General features: G+C 40.5%; 1 protein-coding gene across 6 annotated transcripts in view; it reads right to left on the reverse strand.

Annotated features, from left to right (window-relative positions):
- The window catches only part of gria1a (glutamate receptor, ionotropic, AMPA 1a), a 74,773-nt gene that overhangs the window by 26,934 nt on the left and 27,076 nt on the right, over positions 1–20,763 (reverse strand). For all 6 annotated transcript variants that reach the window (XR_014271107.1, XR_014271108.1, XM_082504310.1 and 3 more), the window contains 8 exons: positions 19,552–19,736; positions 14,796–14,849; positions 11,369–11,527; positions 10,904–11,071; positions 9,881–9,985; positions 9,014–9,121; positions 1,457–1,663; positions 319–764 (listed from right to left, as the gene is read on the reverse strand). Coding sequence is in view for 4 of the 6 variants with exons in the window: in XM_082504310.1 (XP_082360436.1) it covers positions 319–764; positions 1,457–1,663; positions 9,014–9,121; positions 9,881–9,985; positions 10,904–11,071; positions 11,369–11,527; positions 14,796–14,849; positions 19,552–19,736 (1,432 nt within the window). In the remaining 2 variants the exon portion in view is untranslated. The remainder of the gene's footprint in view (positions 1–318; positions 765–1,456; positions 1,664–9,013; positions 9,122–9,880; positions 9,986–10,903; positions 11,072–11,368; positions 11,528–14,795; positions 14,850–19,551; positions 19,737–20,763) is intronic.

The raw sequence follows: 20,763 nt of genomic DNA on the forward strand, positions 1-20,763 counted from the left end.
CTATGGGAATTATCTGGAAACTGAATGAGACCACAACAGTCTGCAACATGACCACATCATAAGCTGGCTCTTCTGCCCTTCATCAAAGTTTTATCACTTCTTTGTATGACAAACGGCTAAGAAAAACACAACAAAATCTCAATAAACAAAACTCAAGTGAGCTGAAAAAGAAAGCAAGTCAGCATGCTGAGGCGTTGGTGTGGCAGATAGATATGTACTACACGTAGGTGGTACTGAATGTCTCTTTGTGTACCAACAAATAAAAGCAGAGACTCAGAGGAGTATAAAGCTTCAAAATTTGTGGCCTCAGCTTCTTACCGTGGTGAAATATCACAGCCTTGCTGCATGAAGGCGCCAAGTGAAAACCAAAGGGAATTGAAGATGCCAAATTCATTGGTTTGCTCTGGACTCTGCTGGGTGGTGTTCTGCTGCGTCGGTGTCTGGCCCTGCTGCACCCCGTTGGAAGCCGCCGCTTGGGTGGGAGTCTGCGGCTCGGCTCCCTCCTCGTAGTCTTCGGCGTGCCACTCGTACGGGCTGAATCGACTGACCAGGAAGAGGACGACGCTGACGCCAATGTAGGCAAACACAATGCACATCCAGATCTCGTAAGCCAGCGGGTCCAGGAAGGAAAACACGCCAGGCTTGGATTTGGTTGGTTTCTTGATCATTATAGAGATACCCAGAGACATGAAGGGCTTGGAGAAGTCAATCACCTCTTCACGGACCAGGGTGATAGTGAGCGGAGCCACAGCCACGTCTGCTTTCTGAGGAAAGAGCACAAAGGCAGGTGTAAACAGTGCTGGATAAAGTAGCATTTCATTGAAATTCTGAGGTGGAATGATACTTGTGTTTCCTTGTTTGCAGCAAAGGTCTGAGAGGATCACCGCAACCACTCAACGTGCACTACACCGTGTCTAGATATAAATGTATTCTTGATCATTATCCAAGTGTATTGCACAACGAGAAAGCAAAAGAAAGACCAGTTCTTTCAGTTTTAAGATGGTGTCTTTATCTTCCTCCCCCTCATCACAGCACAGTTGGTACACACAGCAAAAGTTAGTCGGTAACGATCCAGGTCAAATTAAAAACACAGCACAATTTCAGACTTCTGAAGAACAAAGTGGTTAGACTGTCGAAATTGCAATTCAGAGGAACCTTTAGTAATCATATAATCACAAATTATTCTAGCAGCAAACTGTAAGGATTTGTTTCTTCCAAAGTGAACCTTGCCCAAAGTCTAACATATTAAAATTATATTTAAATAAGCAGCGCAGAATACTAATAAAAAGAAAGCAAAATAGGTAATCATCCTTAACAGGCTTGGGGCCAGTGCGGTTTTCAATGTGTTAAGACCTTCAATAATCAGTATTCACAAAAGACATTTAAAAGTTAATTTTCCAGCTTTGACTGTGGGGAAAACAAAAAGAAAATCTTAGAAGAAGCTCCACCGACTCACCCCATACACCAGCTCTCCGACCATGCCATTCCACATCTTGGTTTCGGGATCTCGGGCTCCGTACTTGCCATCTGAGACGATCTTCAGTTTGTACTGGTAGCCCACATGCTTTGCTATCTCTGCAGCCAGCTCCACGATGTAGCCCTCGTACTTATCATTCCCCACAAGCTGTTCGTGGTTCTTCTTCAGCATCACGTATGGAGACTCCTGTTGGATGTGGGGCAGCCATGAGTAAAAACAGATTTTTTTATGTGTTTCTTTTTATTTTCCTAAAGTTTTAAAAATCATTTACAGGAACTCACTCAACAGCTTCTGAAATGATTTCCCTGAAATTAGTGTGCACTTTGAAAATGAAGTGCTATCTCTTGTTCTAAACCGAGGCTTAGGGCAAAAAAAAGGACTGGCCCCCAGATATAATTGTAGGTTTAAAGGTTGAGAAGAAAAGAAAATTAAATGGAACTACAAGGCATTATTTTAGCTTTGTTCCCTGAAGGTAGGTATGCAATTCATCCACAAAGACCCTCTAAGTAGGATGAGTGCGACTGAATCGTGCACTGAAAAGCACATAGCATGCAGCAAGAAAACAGGAATTGGGCAGCATTGTTAGAGCCGAAGAGACATGAGGTATGATTCAAACGAGCACCTGTGTAAGTGCGTGCATGAAGACAATGAAGCTGACAGCTCTCTGAAACCAGGATAACCTCTGCTCCAGGGCCACATTGTTCTTCTTGTTACATCGACTACTGCACATCTCACACTGATTGACTTGCCTGAGAAACTGCAGCTGGCACTACACCTGGGGCTCCACTTTCAGAAATATGTATTTCATACAGAATTAAAGTCGCCTCAGTATAAATTGTCCAGCAGCACTAAGAAGGCCTCAATTCCCACAAGTTGTTATGTGTTCCTGTTTTAAGCGAGAGTTTTCTGCTGAGCTTAGAAAATCCTTCCATCGTGTTCACCAGTGTCTAGATAAGGAGGCGGGGTGTAGGGAGGAGAGGGTTTCCTATATGTGTTACAGCTATCTGTATTCTCCCGCTCTTTATGATCCAGGTGAAGGTAATCATTGTTGCACATAACTTGAGGCTGGTAGACACCCTGGGGAGGCAGTGAAGAGAAAGGACTGGCGTGCAGCGCTTTCACAGTGTACGCACTGGCGCACGCAGTCATAGACAAAGACAGGGCACACGCAACTGTGACCATGCCCACTACACACACACACACACACACACAGAAATACACACACACATGTACAAATGTGCACATGGAGATGTGGCAAGGCATACAAAAGGTCCTCCAGGACTGAATCACATTGACCTCGAACAGCTCCACTGAGATCTGCTGTCACTCAACCACATTAAATACAATACTCAGACACATTCGCTGCACATTTATACACACAAGAGCACTTGTGCACCTGAACAAATGCAACTACACATGTAGAAGTTCATATTTTTAATACGTTTTAAAAATTCAATCATTTTCTCTTGTGTGCTGACATTACCCAATATATTTTAAGGGTTATACACACTAAAGGCGACAATAACACAAAAATCAGGCATGCTAAGATTAGACACATTTCACTCTTTGTCTGATTTCAGTGCAAAGCCGCAGTCATCAGCAAAGGAAGCTTTGATGCCCCATTAAACCAGTTGTGCCTCATTTCTCCACATCTCCAGGCCTAGTCTGTGGGCACAGGCTTGGACAGCAGGGACTACAGTGAAGAACTATGTGATATCAACACAGCAGCAAAACAACACCCACCCGTAGGCAACGAATCAGAGAGCACAGAAGTTAGAAGGTGTAAAAACTCCTGCGCCTGTGCTCCTCACACCTTATCTCTTCTCTTAGCTTCCAAGACAGAAAACTAATTTATCTTCCCGGAGAAAAGGACACTGATAGGAGATTATGTCAGAGAGAGTTATTTTGGGGGCTTACTCCGGAGACTCCAACTCTTGGGTTTAAATAAGGATTTTAGGCATACTTTCGAAAGTAGATGTCAATAGACTACATGTCAGGATTTTCCTTTGCAGCTACATTAGTGGCTACTTTCTTATATTTAACTCAGTAATCTTATTATAGTAATACTACAACAACCACTTGATTGGCTTTTCAGTGAAAATGATTCTAACAGGATCTCTGGTCTTCCAGTTGTACTGCAGACAGCTGAAGTGGCAGAAGCTACATGCATGCAGAATGTATTCCCGGCACTTCACATGTTCCACGTTGTGTTATGTTACAGCCTCATTCCACAAAGGATTCAATTCATTTTTACCTCAAATTATAAACATATTACCCCATAAAGACAAAGTTTTCTTGAAATTCTTGTAAATGTAGTAAAATTTGAAAACTAAAATATAACAACTACATAAGTATTGAAAGCCCTGGCTCAATATTTCAATCTTCTCTCAAGCTATGTCAGGTTGGATGGGGAGCGTCTGTGCACAGCCATTTTCAGATCTCAAGTCTGGGCTCTGGCTGTGACACTCTAGGACATTCACAGAGTGGTCCTGATGCCACTCCTTTGTTACTTTGGCTGTGTGCAAAGGGTCGTTGTCCTGTTGGAAAACTGGGGCTAAACCAGAACATTCTGGAGCTTGTTATAATCAAGGACACGTTGCTGCATTCATCTTTCCCTTGACCCTGACTAGACTCCCTATTCTTACTGCCAAAAAACATCTCCAGAGCATGATGTTGCCGATGACGCACTGCATTCAGGGCACAGAATTCAATCTTTATTTCATCAGAACAGAGAATTATTTCTCGATATTTGAGAGTCCTTTAGGTGCCTTTTGGCAAGCTCCAAGTGGCTGCCCTCTGGCCTCTCTCTCCTGGAGTGTTGGAGAGTTACTTTCAAACAAAGAATGTGTTTAGTTAACTATGTCTAATCTCTGAGATTATGCACTCTGTTTTTCTGAAAAATAGCCTAAAGGCTTGAAAACTGGGTACAAAAAAACCATGTAAGCTATCAATCTCCTTTTCTCGCAGCTGAATGGATTGCATTAGGGTTCACTTTGGGCTTCATTTAAGCTGAACTGACTACTGCAGCCATTTTGCACTAGTTTGTTTAAACATAATTATATCTGCTAAGTGGCAGAGATAGTTGGCTTCTGAAAATTTCTTTATCTTAATTACAACTTGGAGGCTGACTGGAAGAGTTTTTCTCCTCTCACTGGCAATGATGTCTATATATGCAGCCAATGGCTCTAAAAAGAGTGCACAAGTTGATGTGTACTGATGTCTTTTCTGTTATTCTACATTGTTTCTTGCCTTCATCAGCTCCACTAAGAATCTTTTAACTGGTGAGCACTGAAGTCATCTGAAGGAAGGCGTGTCCCACAAAAATCCCACAGTCATGCAGTCTTTCTATACCAGAACTCTGTAAAGGCAGCTAAAGCAGCTTTCCTATCAGATATTATTGAGACTAATAGCCACAACCCGCGAATGATATTCAAAATTTTTAATTCAGTGATAAATTCCTGTCCGGACTCTTCGAGCTCGGCCTCTCAGGCTCTCTGTGAGCAATTTCTTATTCATTTTAGTGGAAAAGTTTTATTACTGAAGGCTTCACACTCTCACTCTCTTGTGCTGAATCCTGTTCCGGTTTTACGATGCATGTCCACCTTTTCTCACTTTGAGCTGTTATCACTCCCCACTCTTAAGGGAATAATTGAACAATTGAGAAACTCAAATTCTGTGCATGATATCCTTCCATCCCGAATTATCAAGGAAAGTTTTGAGGAATTTGGGCCTTGCATCTTATTTTTAATGAATTTATCATTGTTAGTGGGCTGTGTCCCGACTGCTTTTAAACATGCGGTAGTGCACCCTGTTCTTAAAAAAAGTAATTGCGATCAGAAAGACCCTGCCAATTATAGGCCAATCTCAAAACTTCAGTTTTTATCAAAAGTTTTAGAGAAAGCCGTCTTTCTCCAAATACAGGCTTACTTAGTTGCAAATAATATCACTGACAAATACCAGTCTGGCTTTAAGCCACACCATAGCACTGAAACGGCCCTGCTAAGAGTCTATAATGATCCTCTTGTATTTGCTCACTCTGGTCGCCCTGCTGTTTTAGTTTTATTGGATCTGTCTTCAGCCTCTGACATGGTTGATCATAATATACTCTTGAGGAGGCTAGAGCATGTTGTAGGCATCAAGGGTTCTGCCCTTAACTAGTTTAATTCTTACCTCACAGATAGATCCTTCTCTGTTGTGATGGGAGGATACTCTTCCTCTGTTGCCCCTCTCTGCTGTGGTGTGCCCCAGGGGTCTGTATTGGCCCTTTATTATTCTCTTTGTATATGCTACCCTTGGGCTTCATATTTGAAAAATACAATATTTCTTATCACTTTTACGCTGATGACATTCAAATCTCTTGTCAACTGACTGATGATTTGTCAGCATCACTGAACTCCCTGTACGATTGCCTGAGAGAGGTTAAAGATTGGCTGTCAGATAATTCTCTCATTTTAAATGAGAAAAAAGCTGAAGTTATGGTGTTCGACAGCCATATTCCTCGAGACCAGCCTGTTGCCCTGCTGGGGCCCCTAGCTAACTCTCTCTGATTCTATGCGTAACCTGGGTGTCTATTTGGATAGCTCCTTTAAGCTTGATAAACAAGTATCATCAGTAGTTAAATCTGTTTTTTTTCAACTGCGCCAGATTTCTAAAGCTAAGCATTATATCACACAGGGACCTGGAAAAACGTATCCACGCTTTTGTGACCTCCAGGTTAGATTATTGTAATTCTCTCTACTGTAGTGTCCAAGCCTTCTCTCTTCGAAGGCTGCAACTCGTTCAGAATGCTGCGGCTCGCCTTCTTACTGGAACTAGAAAATTTGACCCTATTACTCCGGCTCTTGTTGATATACACTGGTTACCAATCAAATATCGCATTGAGTTTAAAATCTTGCAACTCACTTTTAAAATCCTGGATAACATTGCGCCCAGCTACCTCACTGACCTCCTCAATCTGTACATTAAGATCATCAGGTCAATTACTCCTGGCCCAACCTAAGTTTAGACTGAAGACCAGAGGCGATCGTGCCTTTGCTTCAGCTGCACCCAACCTTTGGAACAGCCTCCCTGCTTCTATTCGAGCCTTGGACTCAAGATTGAAAGAATATCTGTTTGACTTGGCTTTCCTCACCAGTTAATACCCTTTTAAATCTTTTAAATTTTAAACTTTTAAATCTTTTATAAAATTTTATAAAATTAATTATTTTATTATTAATTTTACTGCTGTTTTTGTCTCAGCGGATTTTGTATTTATCTAACTCTTCTGGTCTGTTAGTGCCTCTATCCTGTCTATGCTAGTGCCCGATTTGTACCCTGTTATTAACTTATGTTGACTCTCCATATTACTGTGAAGCACTTTGGTGTGCCTTCGGGTTTTTAAATGTGCTATATAAATAAAACTGTAATGTATTGTATGCAAAAAAGAAAGCTTTCACAGGATTCTATACAGTCCTGTGAAAAATGAGGCTCATCTCATGATTCAGTAGCTGGTAGCGCCACCATAATTTTAAATTACTATTTTTCTCTATGACTTTATCAGTCTCTCACATCATTGTGAAGGAATCTTCACCCACTCTTATTTATGAATTTGCTTTAGTTCATAAAGACTTGTGAGCATTTGTTTAAGCACATCTCTCTTAGGTCTCCCCACAATATTTAAATCAGGTTGACGTGTGGACTTTGACTGGGTCATTGGAACTACTTGATTCTTCTTCTGTTGTACATTTGCTGCTGTGCATGGGAACAATGTCCTGCTGAATGACCCAATTTCGCCGAAGCTTTAACTGTCAGAGAGATGACCTCACATTTGACTCTAGAATGCTTTGCTATAAAGAGCATGCAAGACTTCTAGGTCCTGTCTCTGTGAAACAGGCACAAATCATCACTCCTTTCACCACACTGCTTGACTCTAGGTATGATGTGTTTGTGCCTATATGCTGTGTTCAGTTTGTAACAAACATAGTGCTGTGCATTATGGTCAAACATCTCCACTTTGGTCACATCTGTCCAGAGGAAATCATTGCAGAAACCTTGTGGTTTGTTCAAATGGATCTTTACCAATCTAAGACATGCTGCCATGTTCCTTTTAGAGAGAAGAGTCTCTCCTGTCAACTCTTCAAAACAAGCCATACTTGTTCAGCCTTCCTCTAGTTGTACTGTCACAAACTGCAACATTTAACATGCTAACTGAGGCCTGCAGAGTCTGAGATGTCGCTCTGGAAATTTTTGCAGTTTCTCAGTTTCGCGTCGCACTGTCTGATCTTGAGGTGAGTTTGTTGCGACTTCTACTCCTGGGAGGATTGGTAATCTGTCCTGAATGCCAACTTGTCAATATTTTTTTTCACTGTTGAATGATTGACTTCAAACTGTGTGCAAATGGTCTTATAAACCTCCACAGATTGATAGGCAGCAACAATTGTTTCTAGATATTGCTGGTGTCTTCCCTCCTCAGAATTGTGTTAACATACACCTGAAAGCTCCAGAGCAGCAAACTGCCAAAATGTCTTCCTTCATAGAGATGCTCATACTTGCTGATGTAGGTTGTATTTTTTCACAAGACTGCAGAAAGTCATGTGAAAACTTTTTTTTTTCACATGACATATAAGTTAAGCTGCTTAATTTCTAATTCTGGTGTGCATATACCTTTCACATATACATTAGAGCCATTAAAGCCACTTTTCACTGCAAAAAAAAACATTTTCACTTTAAAAATATACCACTAGTAAAAATTAGGGAACCAGTTCATAGACAAGCTACTGAGAACATCCTGTACCTCCAGGGATATATTGTACTAACTTTAATATCCTCTACTGTACTATAGTCAGATATTATCAGCTATGATTACAAAATATAATGATACGTGTCACAAGAATGGATTAGGTCGAATCTGACCTCACTTGCAGACCATTTGTGTTACTGCCAATAAATACAACCTGAGACATGTTGGATGACCTAATGATGACATTTATGGTAAAAAAAATAAAAAAATAAAAATTAAAAGGATGCACTGACATACCACAGCCTCATATATAACAGTTACTTTGTCTATTTCATGAGAAGTTCTAATGCTGCACAGACACTTCTGCTGGTTCTTTCTAGTCTGCCTGTTTTTTTATGTGTGTTGACATTACCACAGAGATTATGTTGACCTTTTGTGAGCTTTTAAAAGTGCAATAAATGTGTACTATACCAACTCTAACAGTCATCAACACTGTATGTCAGGCATGAGATTCTGCACTTCAGATGTACACGGAGCAATAAAGTTATACTGATACTCATTGTTATTCTGAGCAGGCTTCAGTCAGAATGAGAGCAGTTAGAAAATGTAGCTGGGAAAAGAAACAAGAGAGCAAGATACAATTGCGGACGCCTGCTGAATTCTTTCAGGGTCGTGAAATTTAAGGAACTCTACCATGATAGAAAATATGTTACTATTACTTTATCTGTTTCAGTCTCTCAAATTAAACACCCTCGTCCCCTAAAAAAAGCCCTTAACCTCTGTTTGTTTGAGTTTTTTTGTTTTTAACTCATACTTACCAAGATAGTGGTGACTATGTAAGTTCTGTTCAGCAGTGGGTAAGTCTCGTTGCTCCCTCTCAGGCTGGCTGTGGTCACGTACTTCTCATCTTCATTCCAGTAGCCGACCTAAGGCAAGGAGAATGTGTCACAAAGTAGGGCCCGTGTTTAATTAACTGCCTAAAGTGAAACTGACTATATGAGAGAAAAATAACTTTTACTCCCACTCAAAGACTCGAGCTTAAAGGCAGTTTATCATATTTCAGCTTATATTTAAGTCCAGCTCAATGACCTATCAAGCTGATTTAGCAGCTCTTACTGTGAATGACTGAAATCCCAAAAGAGACATGTATGTGGAGTGCACAAAATTTAATTGAAATGATGAGCTGTATTTAATAAAAATGTATAATTTATCAGGCATTTCAGATAAATTCAAGTACTTAAGTCTCCTCACTGGATAGCTTCTCCAGCGCAAGAGGAAAATATGAATTTCCTGCTATTTCAAATAAACATTCAGTTGCATTTGCAAGACTGAAAACATACCAAGAAGTAAGGTAAATCCATGTCTCTAATTTACCTTTCACCCTTAAGGTATTTGCAGCAGTAATGATGTACTCATTTGGGAGCTGCTCAGTGAGGTGTGAGAGTAAAAAGCTACTCATACACTTCACTGAAGGTAGTAGGAGATTTCTTGTTAAATGTGAATCTTAACTTTTTAAATTAGAAACTGGCTCTTTGGAGCATTCACTCGTTTGACTACAGTACAAGGTTTTAAAATAAGCTACAGGGTTAGTCAGACACATGTAATAAGACTGCATACATATTGTCTTTTTAGAAAGGGGGCCCTTGGGCAAGAATGAATATCTTAAATCGGACCCTCAGGCTCACCTTCTTGGGTCCAGAGGGGGCCAGTTCCATGACACTAACAGTGTAGTTGGTTCTGCGGCCTTTCTCATTAAACTGAATGTGACCAGTCAATCCATCTATACGGACCTGTAATGGAGTCAAAGATATCGAATAAGTAATTCAGATCCTCTCACTTCCTTGGCTGGTACGGCTGCCCCGTAACGTGATATTCAACCAGCGTTTCAGTGCTAGGAGCAAGCACTCGCACATCATGCTAACATGACATGCATTCTAAGCGCAACTCGCATGTTTTGTGTCGTTTTCATTTGTGAGTGTCCGCGCGTCACTGTGGACATAAATGACAGACGGTGTGCACGTATGTGTGCAGAGTGCACCGTGTTTGTCTTGGCTGTGTGATGGAATTAATTGAGCGAACACGAACGGCTTCAATCTCCAGTCTATCTGCAGGCAGATGGCGAGACTGATTCGGAACAGGCCTCTGCGCAGCCACTCTGCAGACAGCGCCTTGGGCAGCACACTCACACAAGCACTTGTACTGTACGTAAATCCTCATGAACACAAAAGCAGTTTTTATATTTCCATATTTTGCGTGAATGGTGTTGAATGGCTTGAACTTAAATTTTCTTTTTTTTTATTAGCGTTCTAAATTTAATCCAAATAACTGTCCGTGTTCCTCAATGCACATGCGGGTCGGCGTTCGTGTGTCTCTGTGACATTAAGGAGTCTCACAGCCAGTCCAGCATTTTCATCGCCAAATATTACATTTCTAAACTCAATTGCTGATGTCATATTTCATGATAATCACAGTCGAGTGTTATTGCCTGCAGGTTGTGTTTACTAGCTATGATGTCACATTTGATACTGGAGAGCTCTCCAACGACTTAATGTGAACTTTACACGACAGAATGAGACCTAATTTGTTCAGCCAGCCCAAACTCAGGAGCTGTTAGCCAATGTGCCACTCAAGAAATTGTGTGAGTGTGCACGAGGATCTATGTATTTATGCGTGTGTGCATTAGTGTGTTCCTCTCCACGTGTGCAGACCTGCTGCAGGGCTCTCTGGATGTCTATGCCCTGTCCCCAGGGAGCTGGTGGGTTGGCTAGGCATTCTCCAGCGTTGCCCCTGCGAGATATGTCTATCCTCTGTCTCCTTAAATTCTGAAAGGCTGTGGACATGACTTTCACCCCGTCATATGTTAGAGCACCTGTGTACTGCAGAGAGCAAGTTTAATTCAATTACATTTCATGTCACAAACACTAGAAGCGCTTTGCTTAAACATCAGAGACTTCATTTCTATAACTTAAACTTTAGGTTACTTTCTTATGCCTGTAAATACACAAATACCTTGATATGGTATCACTCTCAGCTTGGTATAGATAAATAATTGCTATAGCAGAAATCCAAAATCCAAAAAGCATATTCAGGTAAGAGTTACCTATTATATAGACACTAGGCTTAGAGACTTATGGAAGAAGAAGAAAGTAACTCAGAAATTTAAGGGGTAGTACTTTGAGTCCAGGCTTGGGCACTTTGGAGTCCTTATTATCAAACTCCATCCACTGCTGGACGATGCGGCTCACACTCGGCTCTGAGTTGTTGACGAGCTGAAAGCCGGTTATGTTTGCCCCGCCTTTCCTCAGATCTGTCAGATCGATGTCCAGAAAACCCTGAGAGGAAACCAGACAGAAACAGATTACACACACATACTCACACAGGTACAGAGGATATGTTAACTCCCTGTGAAATCCAGCTGATATGTTCTTCTACAGCAGTGGATTGCAAACAGGGGTTCTGGTTATCCAGGCGTCACAAGAAAAAAACCCACATGTAAAATGGATCTCGCCTCTACTTTTGAGCTTCATAAGCAGTTTAGCTTATAAGCAAATGGATGAATGGATCAATTATCATAACTTGTTAAAAACTGCATCAAAGGGTTTCAAGCAGGTGAGCATTTTGTAAGAACACTGTCCAAAAAGGTTTTGGAACCAGCAGCAGGGCACCTAACATTTGGTGCCGCTGGTTGGGTAATTTAGCTAACTTTATTACATTTTAAGTACTGCTTTAACTGTGCCATCACAAGTTCAGGTTTTAATTTCTTAATAAAGAAAAAAAATCTTTCATTTTTACATAGGGAGATCATCCCATTGAGCAGACTTCATTTAGGTCTTTCCTGAGGGACAGAAGTAGTGAGAAAGAAAATAGAAAACCTCATTACATGGAAGGAGCAGTCCGGCACTAATCTGTGATAGACGGAGTCCTCATATGCTACTGTTAACAACAGCAGGATCAAAACCTTATAGGCTACTGTGAACAATGCAAGGCGAGCCTCAGGCAAAGAAGAATGGAGGAAGAAGCGATTTACTGTAATGGTATTTCCTTCTTGTATCCCCCCCCCAAAAAAAACTATTATGTGGAGAGGGCTGTTTTTCAGAGGTAGAAAGTAGGAAAGACAGTTTCAGTCTCTCAGCAGGCTTCCTGTCAGCGTGGGGAGAGGAGGAGGTAGACAAGAGGGACCGGGTGGGAGTGGAGACAGAGGAGGAAAAAAGATTTGTCTGTGATTTGTCTGAGGTTTAAAAGCAAAGTTTTGATTGATGAGGAGAAAAGGTGCCTCTCTCTGGATTGTCTCCAGCGTACCATCCGTTTTCTTTCTTCTCTGCTCTGATGTTGTTGTTGTTTTTTATCATGCCATTTGAAGCCTTGGCTCTTTTTATCACATCCGTTCCGAATTCGCGCTTGTTTACTGTGTTTTGATTTTCATACAGTCAAAAGAACTGAAGAAAAACAAAGAGGACTTGCTGTTCCCTAGCCTAAAGTTATCTAGAATTGTTTTTTTTGGTTTTTTTGCCCTTTTTCATTTAAGAGAAGAAGAAAAATACCCCAAACATATGCGGGCAACCAAGAGGGGCAGCATTCAGTCTGCTTTAACAGCCGCATTTCCCTTAATGTACCTGTATGTGTTGCCAGGTGTCCATATTTCTCAGCTCAACAGACAGACTTATGTCTTTTTTCTGCTCCATGAATGAGCTAATGCTGTGCAGTCAGCTGAGGAGGTTACTATAGAAACTAGCCTTTGCTAACACAGGACGTAGATGGGGGATGTTCCCGACAGAATTGTAACCACAATTTAAGTACTTACTGAAATTCAGTCTGTGCTCAGAATCAACGCACACAAGCACACATGTGCACTGAGGTAAGTAAATTAACTAAAAGGTCCAAGGACGTATAAAGTCATTTTCTTTCTTTTTTCCCCCGTTTTTTTGGTCCAACATTTTAACGGGCCCATTATAAATGACTGTGGCCACTTTGTATATCATCTGTTATTACCGTCTAAGCTTTATCGTTTAAATTTAAATCTGGCAAACCGGTTGGACAAGGGAGATTGAGTCAATCTAAAACGCCAGCAGTGAGAAACTGTTCAAGCCAGCATCTGCATATTAATGTTGTTATTACCACAGCTTCTGTTGATGCCAGTTTTCTTTTCATTTAGCCACATTTATCGAGTGTTGTCAGGGTCTAACATGTGTGTGGCGAGGAAAAGGCAGCAGACAAAGAGAGCTAATGGATGTATGCTTTCATACACTGGCTGCCTGACCTTTTTCTGTTGCTGTGAGTCTGCACAGCTTTCTGTCACTGTCGCAAGTCTCCCACTTGTGTTGCTGTGATTTCTATAGCTGTGGCAGTGAAAGGATATTTGACTTAGCTGAGCTGCAGATGGAATGAGGGTAAAACCAGACAATTCTATTGGGTAAACACAACTATTGAATTGGCAATAAACTACTGAAAGTTTGGAATCCAGTTATGAAATGAAATATAAGACAAAAGATACAATTTACATACATTTATATAAATTCAAATAAAGTGTGAATGCAGAGAAGAATAGTGCCGTGCAAAAAGTCCTGAGCCACCCCTGATTTCTCTCTTTCTCTTAGAAAATGAGAAATAGGCACAGTGAGTTACTGAAATCTGCCAACATATATGAACATTTATTCTTCAACAGAACCTGAACTCTTTAACACAAGCTTTCTTTTAACTTTATTTTAAGTGGTCTTCATGCCTGATTGTATTCCATTCTGTATTTTTATATCCAAGTATGATTTACTGCATTGGCAGTGTGTTTGGGATCATTGTTGTGCTGAAATGTTACGTTGTTTCCAGTCATATGCTTTCCAAATAATATTACATCAAAATCTGACGGTACTTTTCTGCATTTATAATGGAGCCCCAAATCATGATAGAGCTTCCACTGTTTTACGGATGGTTGTTAACCCGTCTACTTAAATAATTTCCAATCAATCTCCATTGAACAGTAAATGGACCAACTAAGGCATCTCTCAGGTCTTGTGTCAGGTCTTTGTTGGTTTTGTTCCCCTGTTTTTTTAAGGAAATGGATACCGCTCATTTGCTATAGTTAGTATTTTTTAAGACCCGCCACTTCTTCTGTTGTCCTCAACTTTTTAAAGTAAACAGTGTCCAGATAGTTTTCAGTTAGTAAGTCTTTAAGAATCAACATGTTGGAGGAAAAATACTATTTTATGCTTGTCAAAGTGTTTTATCTTTGGCATTTTTTGTAGATTCAACTAAAGAAATGGAAACAAATGACATGTTTTTGTGACAGACTGCTAGTAATAAACTGTTGAAAGACTTGATTTAAAATAGATTCTTTGCTAAAGTGTCTGTTATGTGTCAGCACATATGATTAGATGATTCATAGGTAAGCGCTAACTGTGGCTTAAAAAAAATATTTGGAAATGGTCAGGTACAGGAAGTGGACTGAAAATGGGTGAAAAAGCAACCAAAGAACTTCGGAAATGCTAGAGAACTATTGCTCAAGACGTCTTAAAAAATTACAAGAACATCTGGCTTCTTGGAAGCAAAATATAATTGGTTATTGGTGGTTATTAAGAAATTTTAAAAAATGAAAATAGTCTTTCTTACCAGATTAGCCAGAATATAGTGGTAGCTCTTTGCATTCTTTCCTTGATCTACAATCTGAAAGATAAGAACAAAAGAGACATAAAATAAAATGCGTGCCACACACACGAGCACACAAGGTTGTTTCGAATATATTCATGTGTGAGAAAGTGCGAGGAAGGATATGACACTCTCTCGGCATCACACCACAGACAGGACAGTGTAAAGCATTTGATCTTGTGCAGGACAGGCAGAAAGTAGGTTAACAGGAAATCAGAGCAAAGGGACTGGCCTTTGAACATGTTGGCTTTGAGAAAATGACAGTTCTGGAGTCAAAGAATGTCCTTTCCTCCCTTTCCTGCCAGTGATGAATGGTTCTGCTATGGAAGAAGTGTTCTTACAGCACTGCTGTCTTTATGCAGATATTTGTTCCAAAGAAAATGGCACAATATCTACCAAGCAAAATGTATCAACAGAAAATTTTGATACATAACCCGAAGAGGGAACAACTTAAAAATTAAAATTTAAAAAAAAGAAGCAAAGACGGAGAAATATACACAGTTTAAGACATGAGGCAGACTCTTCCTAATCCTACTAGTCTTCTCTCTGCTCTCAGTATTGTTCCCTTGTGAGCTCTGGTTTGATCTTTGATCTGATATTTAAATATTTTACAGAGTTCTACTTCCCTGGAGCTCCATCAAGGTCTAACAATACCATGAAATAATGCAGGCTGTTAGTGATGAACTGTGCCAGCCCTTCTCCCACGCTTACACTCTGCATCTCTGTCCTGCCTGCGCTGTCATAATTCTTTCACTGCAGGCGTCGCAGGTCGGCCAATCACAAAGGGCCAGGACACTTTAAGAGATGGTTTATTTATATTATGAGTGGAGCAGGTAAACCGAGCGTCACTTTTACTTAAATCTAAATGTAGATTAAGTATATGATTAAAAAGAAAAAAATGTCATGCTTAGCTGGTGGCTAAATTATTATTTTTTCTTGGCTAAATAACGAGTCTGCTGTTGTGTATAGCTACAGCAAATTTGGTTGTGTGTGTGTGTGTGTCCTGACAACAGTCGCATAAAATAAGGTCAAGTGAGCAGCATTAATTTAAAGCTTAATAACAGCCTTAACCCGGTGGATATGAAGTTTGCTTCATGCTCTCCATGCAGGCAGTGTGGTAAACATGGTTTTTCCTTTCTCTTTCTCTTTGCAAGCATTTTGCTTTGTGTATACAGTGCAAAGTGCACTCATTTGTTTGTGTGGTGTTCGCGTGTGCGTCTAATGATGCCGTAGGTCATGACAGAAGGTGGCATTTGTTATTAATGATGACCTCAACACGAGGGGAGCCCTGCGGCCAAGCCTCAGGCAAGGAAAAACAAGAAGGAGGGAGGAGAGACACGAACCAGTACTGACACCAATACACCGTACAACAGGGGGAAACACACAGCCACACTGGACTGTCAAATGGAAAAGTTTTGGCTTTGAGTAGCTTTTTTTAATGCATGCAGATTTTAAGAGTCATTCAGAGTTCAGCCCAAAAAGAGCAGGTCACCCTTTTTGTCTCTCAGTTGGCAAACCCACTGAAACATCTCTGCGGTGGCTTTTCTATGAAACTGCCTCTACACTCGGTTTGTGTGATATACTGTCAGTGGCTGTATTGTAAGACAATATCTGTACGGTATGAGATGAATTAGATGCGATCAGTTGTGAGTTTAAAGGGCAAACCAAGCAGAGGTGTTGTGTATATATGTGTTTCTCGCTGGATGGGTGCACAGGCAGGGCAGCGTGGAGGCAGGGAGCAGATGTCGGTGATTGATGGTGGCTGTCTGAATGGAGAACTTCTCGGGCTCAGCTTCTGTAAACTGGTGAGAACTGATGCAATAACCTTAACTGTAGACACCAGGCCATCAATAACATTCACACAGAGCAGTGATAGCCTACAAATACAGATGGGGATGTGTGTGCACTTTTTTTTCTTCTCTGGAACAAACATAAAGAACTATGACAGTCAGACTGATAACATGCGTGGAATCAGCAAGCAAAACAAATTACACCTTGGTGCCTTCATATTATCCCAGAATGCCTGCTTGTAAAAGGCAGTAAACCCCCCCCCCCCCCCCAAAAAAAACAACAAAGTGAACAAAAGTTTTTGAAATAATGGGTTCTTGGTTTCAGACAGCGGTTGAATAAAAGCAGCTCATTTTGAGTCAGCAACCACTGATTTTGCTGATTGAAAGACAGCTTTTCTTAGCAGCCAGGTAATTAAACTCGGGAACTGTACATGAGTTAGATGAAAAATATATTTTAATGTTTCCAGTTTGCTCATTTTAAACTGAGAACCCTGTGAAAAGGGTCTCTTGAACCTAAGTACTTCATTCATGATAATGTGCATGATAAAAGACTGTCCGTGGCAGGGCATCCACAGAGGTGACGTTTAATGTGGAAGACTAATAAATAGTAGAAATGTAACAGTTTAGTAATAAAGTGTAGATGTTGTATCCTAAATTATTGGTTTAATGTATCTACTGCTTCTTATTAACAACACTTAATAATCTGCCCTTAAAATCTCAAGAGCTAAACTGTCACCTGAGGCTGTCTCCAAAAGCAACTAATCCCCTTCAGTATTAAAATTTGAAACTATACAGCATAAAAATGTTCTGTTCTGGTCTTTTTAGCAGATTTTAACAATGCTGAATGTAAAACACTGTACACCATAACAGCACCTTCACAGCACCACTGACTTGGCGTTATAAAGCTAAAACTACATTGAGTTGAATTAACATTGTTATGGAAGCCTGTTCACAGTCTGCTAGGCTGCATTTGAGCTAATTCCAATAACCAAATGAGGGATGAGCCTGACTAGTCAGCTAGATCAGGGGTGTCAAACTCAAATACACAGTGGGCCAAAATTCAAAACTGGAACAAAGTTGCAGGCTAACGTTAATAGTTATTGAAATATATTTATTCCTCCAGATATAAGAATGAATCTTTTCTTATGGACTCAAACACATTTTGCTGAAAAACTGAATATGGAACAAGCAAAGCTTAATACTAAACAATATATATATTAGCTGTATAATACCAGTAGGCCAGCTCTAATAGTAATTTGGTATGGCTTCGCGGGCCAAATGTAATCAGGCTGCGGGCCAAATGTGGCCCGCGGGCCAGAGTTTGACACCTATGAGCTAGATGTTTGAATGTTTGCCAAATTTGCTAGTCTGTGTCAGAAATAATAGTCTGTTTAATGGATTATTTTTCTTTAATTAATGCAGAAAGGCAGTTACTCGCTCAAAGATGGTTCAAAGATGACACCACTGGCGACTACCTGGGGCTACAGCCCTGACACACAGCCAGCACCCTACTCACGTTCTTTCTACCAGTGGAAACAAGCTGGGGAAAAATAAACTGATGACAGCTGTCCTAACTAGCACTGATGTATAAAACCTGGAGAATAACAGGAACATAACCAAGCATCCATAGCCAGGTGTAATCATGTTCTGGATGTGAATGCTAGCAAGCGTAAACCAACGCGGCTGCTGTTAGTATCACAAAGGTTAGACATACTCTGCCATCTAATCTGATGCTGTGTGTTTGTAACTTTATAAAGGACAAAAAATGGCCCACATTTCAGCGGCTTCCAAATAATATTGAACAAGGAACACGATTGACAATTTCATATTGCTCCTGTAACACACATAACATATTTGCTGTAATGTGGACTCAGTTTAAATGTTTTCTTAGGATCTTTTACACTAGTCTAACTTTTTTCTCTTGGTTACACGACTAACAAATTAGTGATTTAAACAAGAGAAAAACAAACTGTAGCTACTGTCGGTGAAATGCACCCATACAGCTGTCTGTGGACTTTGCTAATAAAGCTAGCTAGCATTAGCCCATAATGTAGCGCTGTTCCCTCTCATCCAGCTATATTCATTTATGGCTCCAAACAACCTAATTGCAAAAAACGCCATTTCAAAAACCAGTGGGTGATGACACAGTGTGTGTGTCCATCACAATATTCTTACAAGCGTATAAACATTCACTTTTCATATTTTTAAACACTATTTTTAGCAGTTGCTAAGGAAACTGCCAACATAACATCCTAGTACTGGATCATGTGTAAACTGCGGTGGTTACTGTGATATCTTCCTTTAGCCAAACTACTGTTTTTGTGAATAATTAGTCAGAACCATTTTCTTCATATTATCTCCCTGTTGTGTTTTTAATAACCCTTTATAAAGGTAACAACAAAGAGACACCGCCTTCGTGATATAATCTGGAGTTCAAGGGACCTGCTCTGCCTAGTTACAGTTGCTAAGCTATGGTTGGACAGTCTGTGTTTGATGGAAGGGGCTGTGAACAGTCAATTGCGATGATAGGATCCTTTTCCTTTTAACAATGCGGAGGTGAGAAAGTGATGATCCTATCATGGGAGAACTGCTGGCTTCAAATGCCAAAGCTGCGTTATTTATCTTTTACTGTCCTTGATGCTCCAGCAGACGAGACATCACAATAGACCAACAGCCAACCACCACATTAAATTTATATCCCCTCCTTTCTTTATCTGATAAAAATGTGTATAAATTTGTCCTGAAATGTTTGTGCCTTTTTTGTATGTCCGACGAATTCTTTTAAACTTAAGCCACATACATAACTAATACTTAGCTTGACATCTGTCTAAAAGAACAGCTGTATGCTTTTGTTGTGCTATGAGGCCACGTTTTTATGCTAAAATTTGATTATACATTGTGAAAACATAAAAAAGAGTGAATGTTTTTACCATTTGCAGTATGTTGTTGAGTCTCTCAGTCTCACAGTCAATGATAATCTGGCCCTCCTTTCGCTTGTCCAAATCCTGGAACACCTTCGCAAAGGCATTACTCGATATGGTCTCCACATTGACTGAGGTCACCAGCCAATTCCTCTCTGCTGCCGTGTCAAGAACCTTCTGCAGCACAGACAGACCTGGAAGACAAGCAAATGAGAACATGTGTTTTTGCCAAGTGTACGGAATAACTGAAATGCGCAAAGAAAGCTCTGGAGGTAACTGTGTGGGCACCTGTAACAGAACTTCTGCAAAGATGATGAATGACTAGTTGGTATTCATCTACTGGGAGCAATCCAACAGTGTCTACATCTTATTAGACAGCATGTGAAATAAATTACATGCGGGGTAACCTCATGCTTTGTGTAGTTATATTATGAACTGCAAGATAAATTAAGACAACTTGTGAGCCAAACAGAAGCTGCACAGAAACCCAAACTGCCCCTGATAAGCTTATCCATCAGAATCTCCCTTGTAGCTCTGGTGATAAAGTGTAACGAATGCGATAGTCCATTAAGCACACTGACATATACAGGTGCACATTTCCAACTCGCACACCGCCGGGCTAAATAATCACCATTTTCATGGTAACAAACAATCAGCTAGACGACACACTCACAGTAAGCTTTAAGTCCTCCAAGCCCCAATTACAGGTGGCTCTACTCAATTACACTGTCACCAATACCCTGCTGACTCATTCGAGCATCACAGAGAAGCAGGTAGAGCAGCCAAAAAGCTAAAGGCTCATGCTAAGACAGGATATAAAAGGTGATTATGGAACACATTGATCTTGAGCTCTGATTTACAACCTGAGTCACTGTTGTACTTCTTTGCTGCTGGCAGCAGACCAATCAGATTCCTCTCAAGCTGGCAGCCGCAGTTGTTCCACAGAGTAAATAAAGTAATTTCACCCACGGCAGACTGGCAGCCATTACCCAAATGAATTATAACAATCACAAAATTTAGAATTGCAAACTGATACACGACGTAGTTGTGTTTGCTTCTATGTTACTTAGCTGGCAAGCGCTGTTAAAGACTCCTTCGTTCCGCACATCACGCGGTTCACATATATTCTACGATAAATGCACGCAAATACTGGTTTTCCCACAACAACAGCAACAGCAGCAACAACACAGACCCTGTCAAAAGAAGAATGAGAAATGAAGT

Source organism: Aulonocara stuartgranti (genome assembly GCF_965226115.1).
Source record: "Aulonocara stuartgranti genome assembly, chromosome: 2".
Taxonomy (NCBI): domain Eukaryota; kingdom Metazoa; phylum Chordata; class Actinopteri; order Cichliformes; family Cichlidae; genus Aulonocara; species Aulonocara stuartgranti.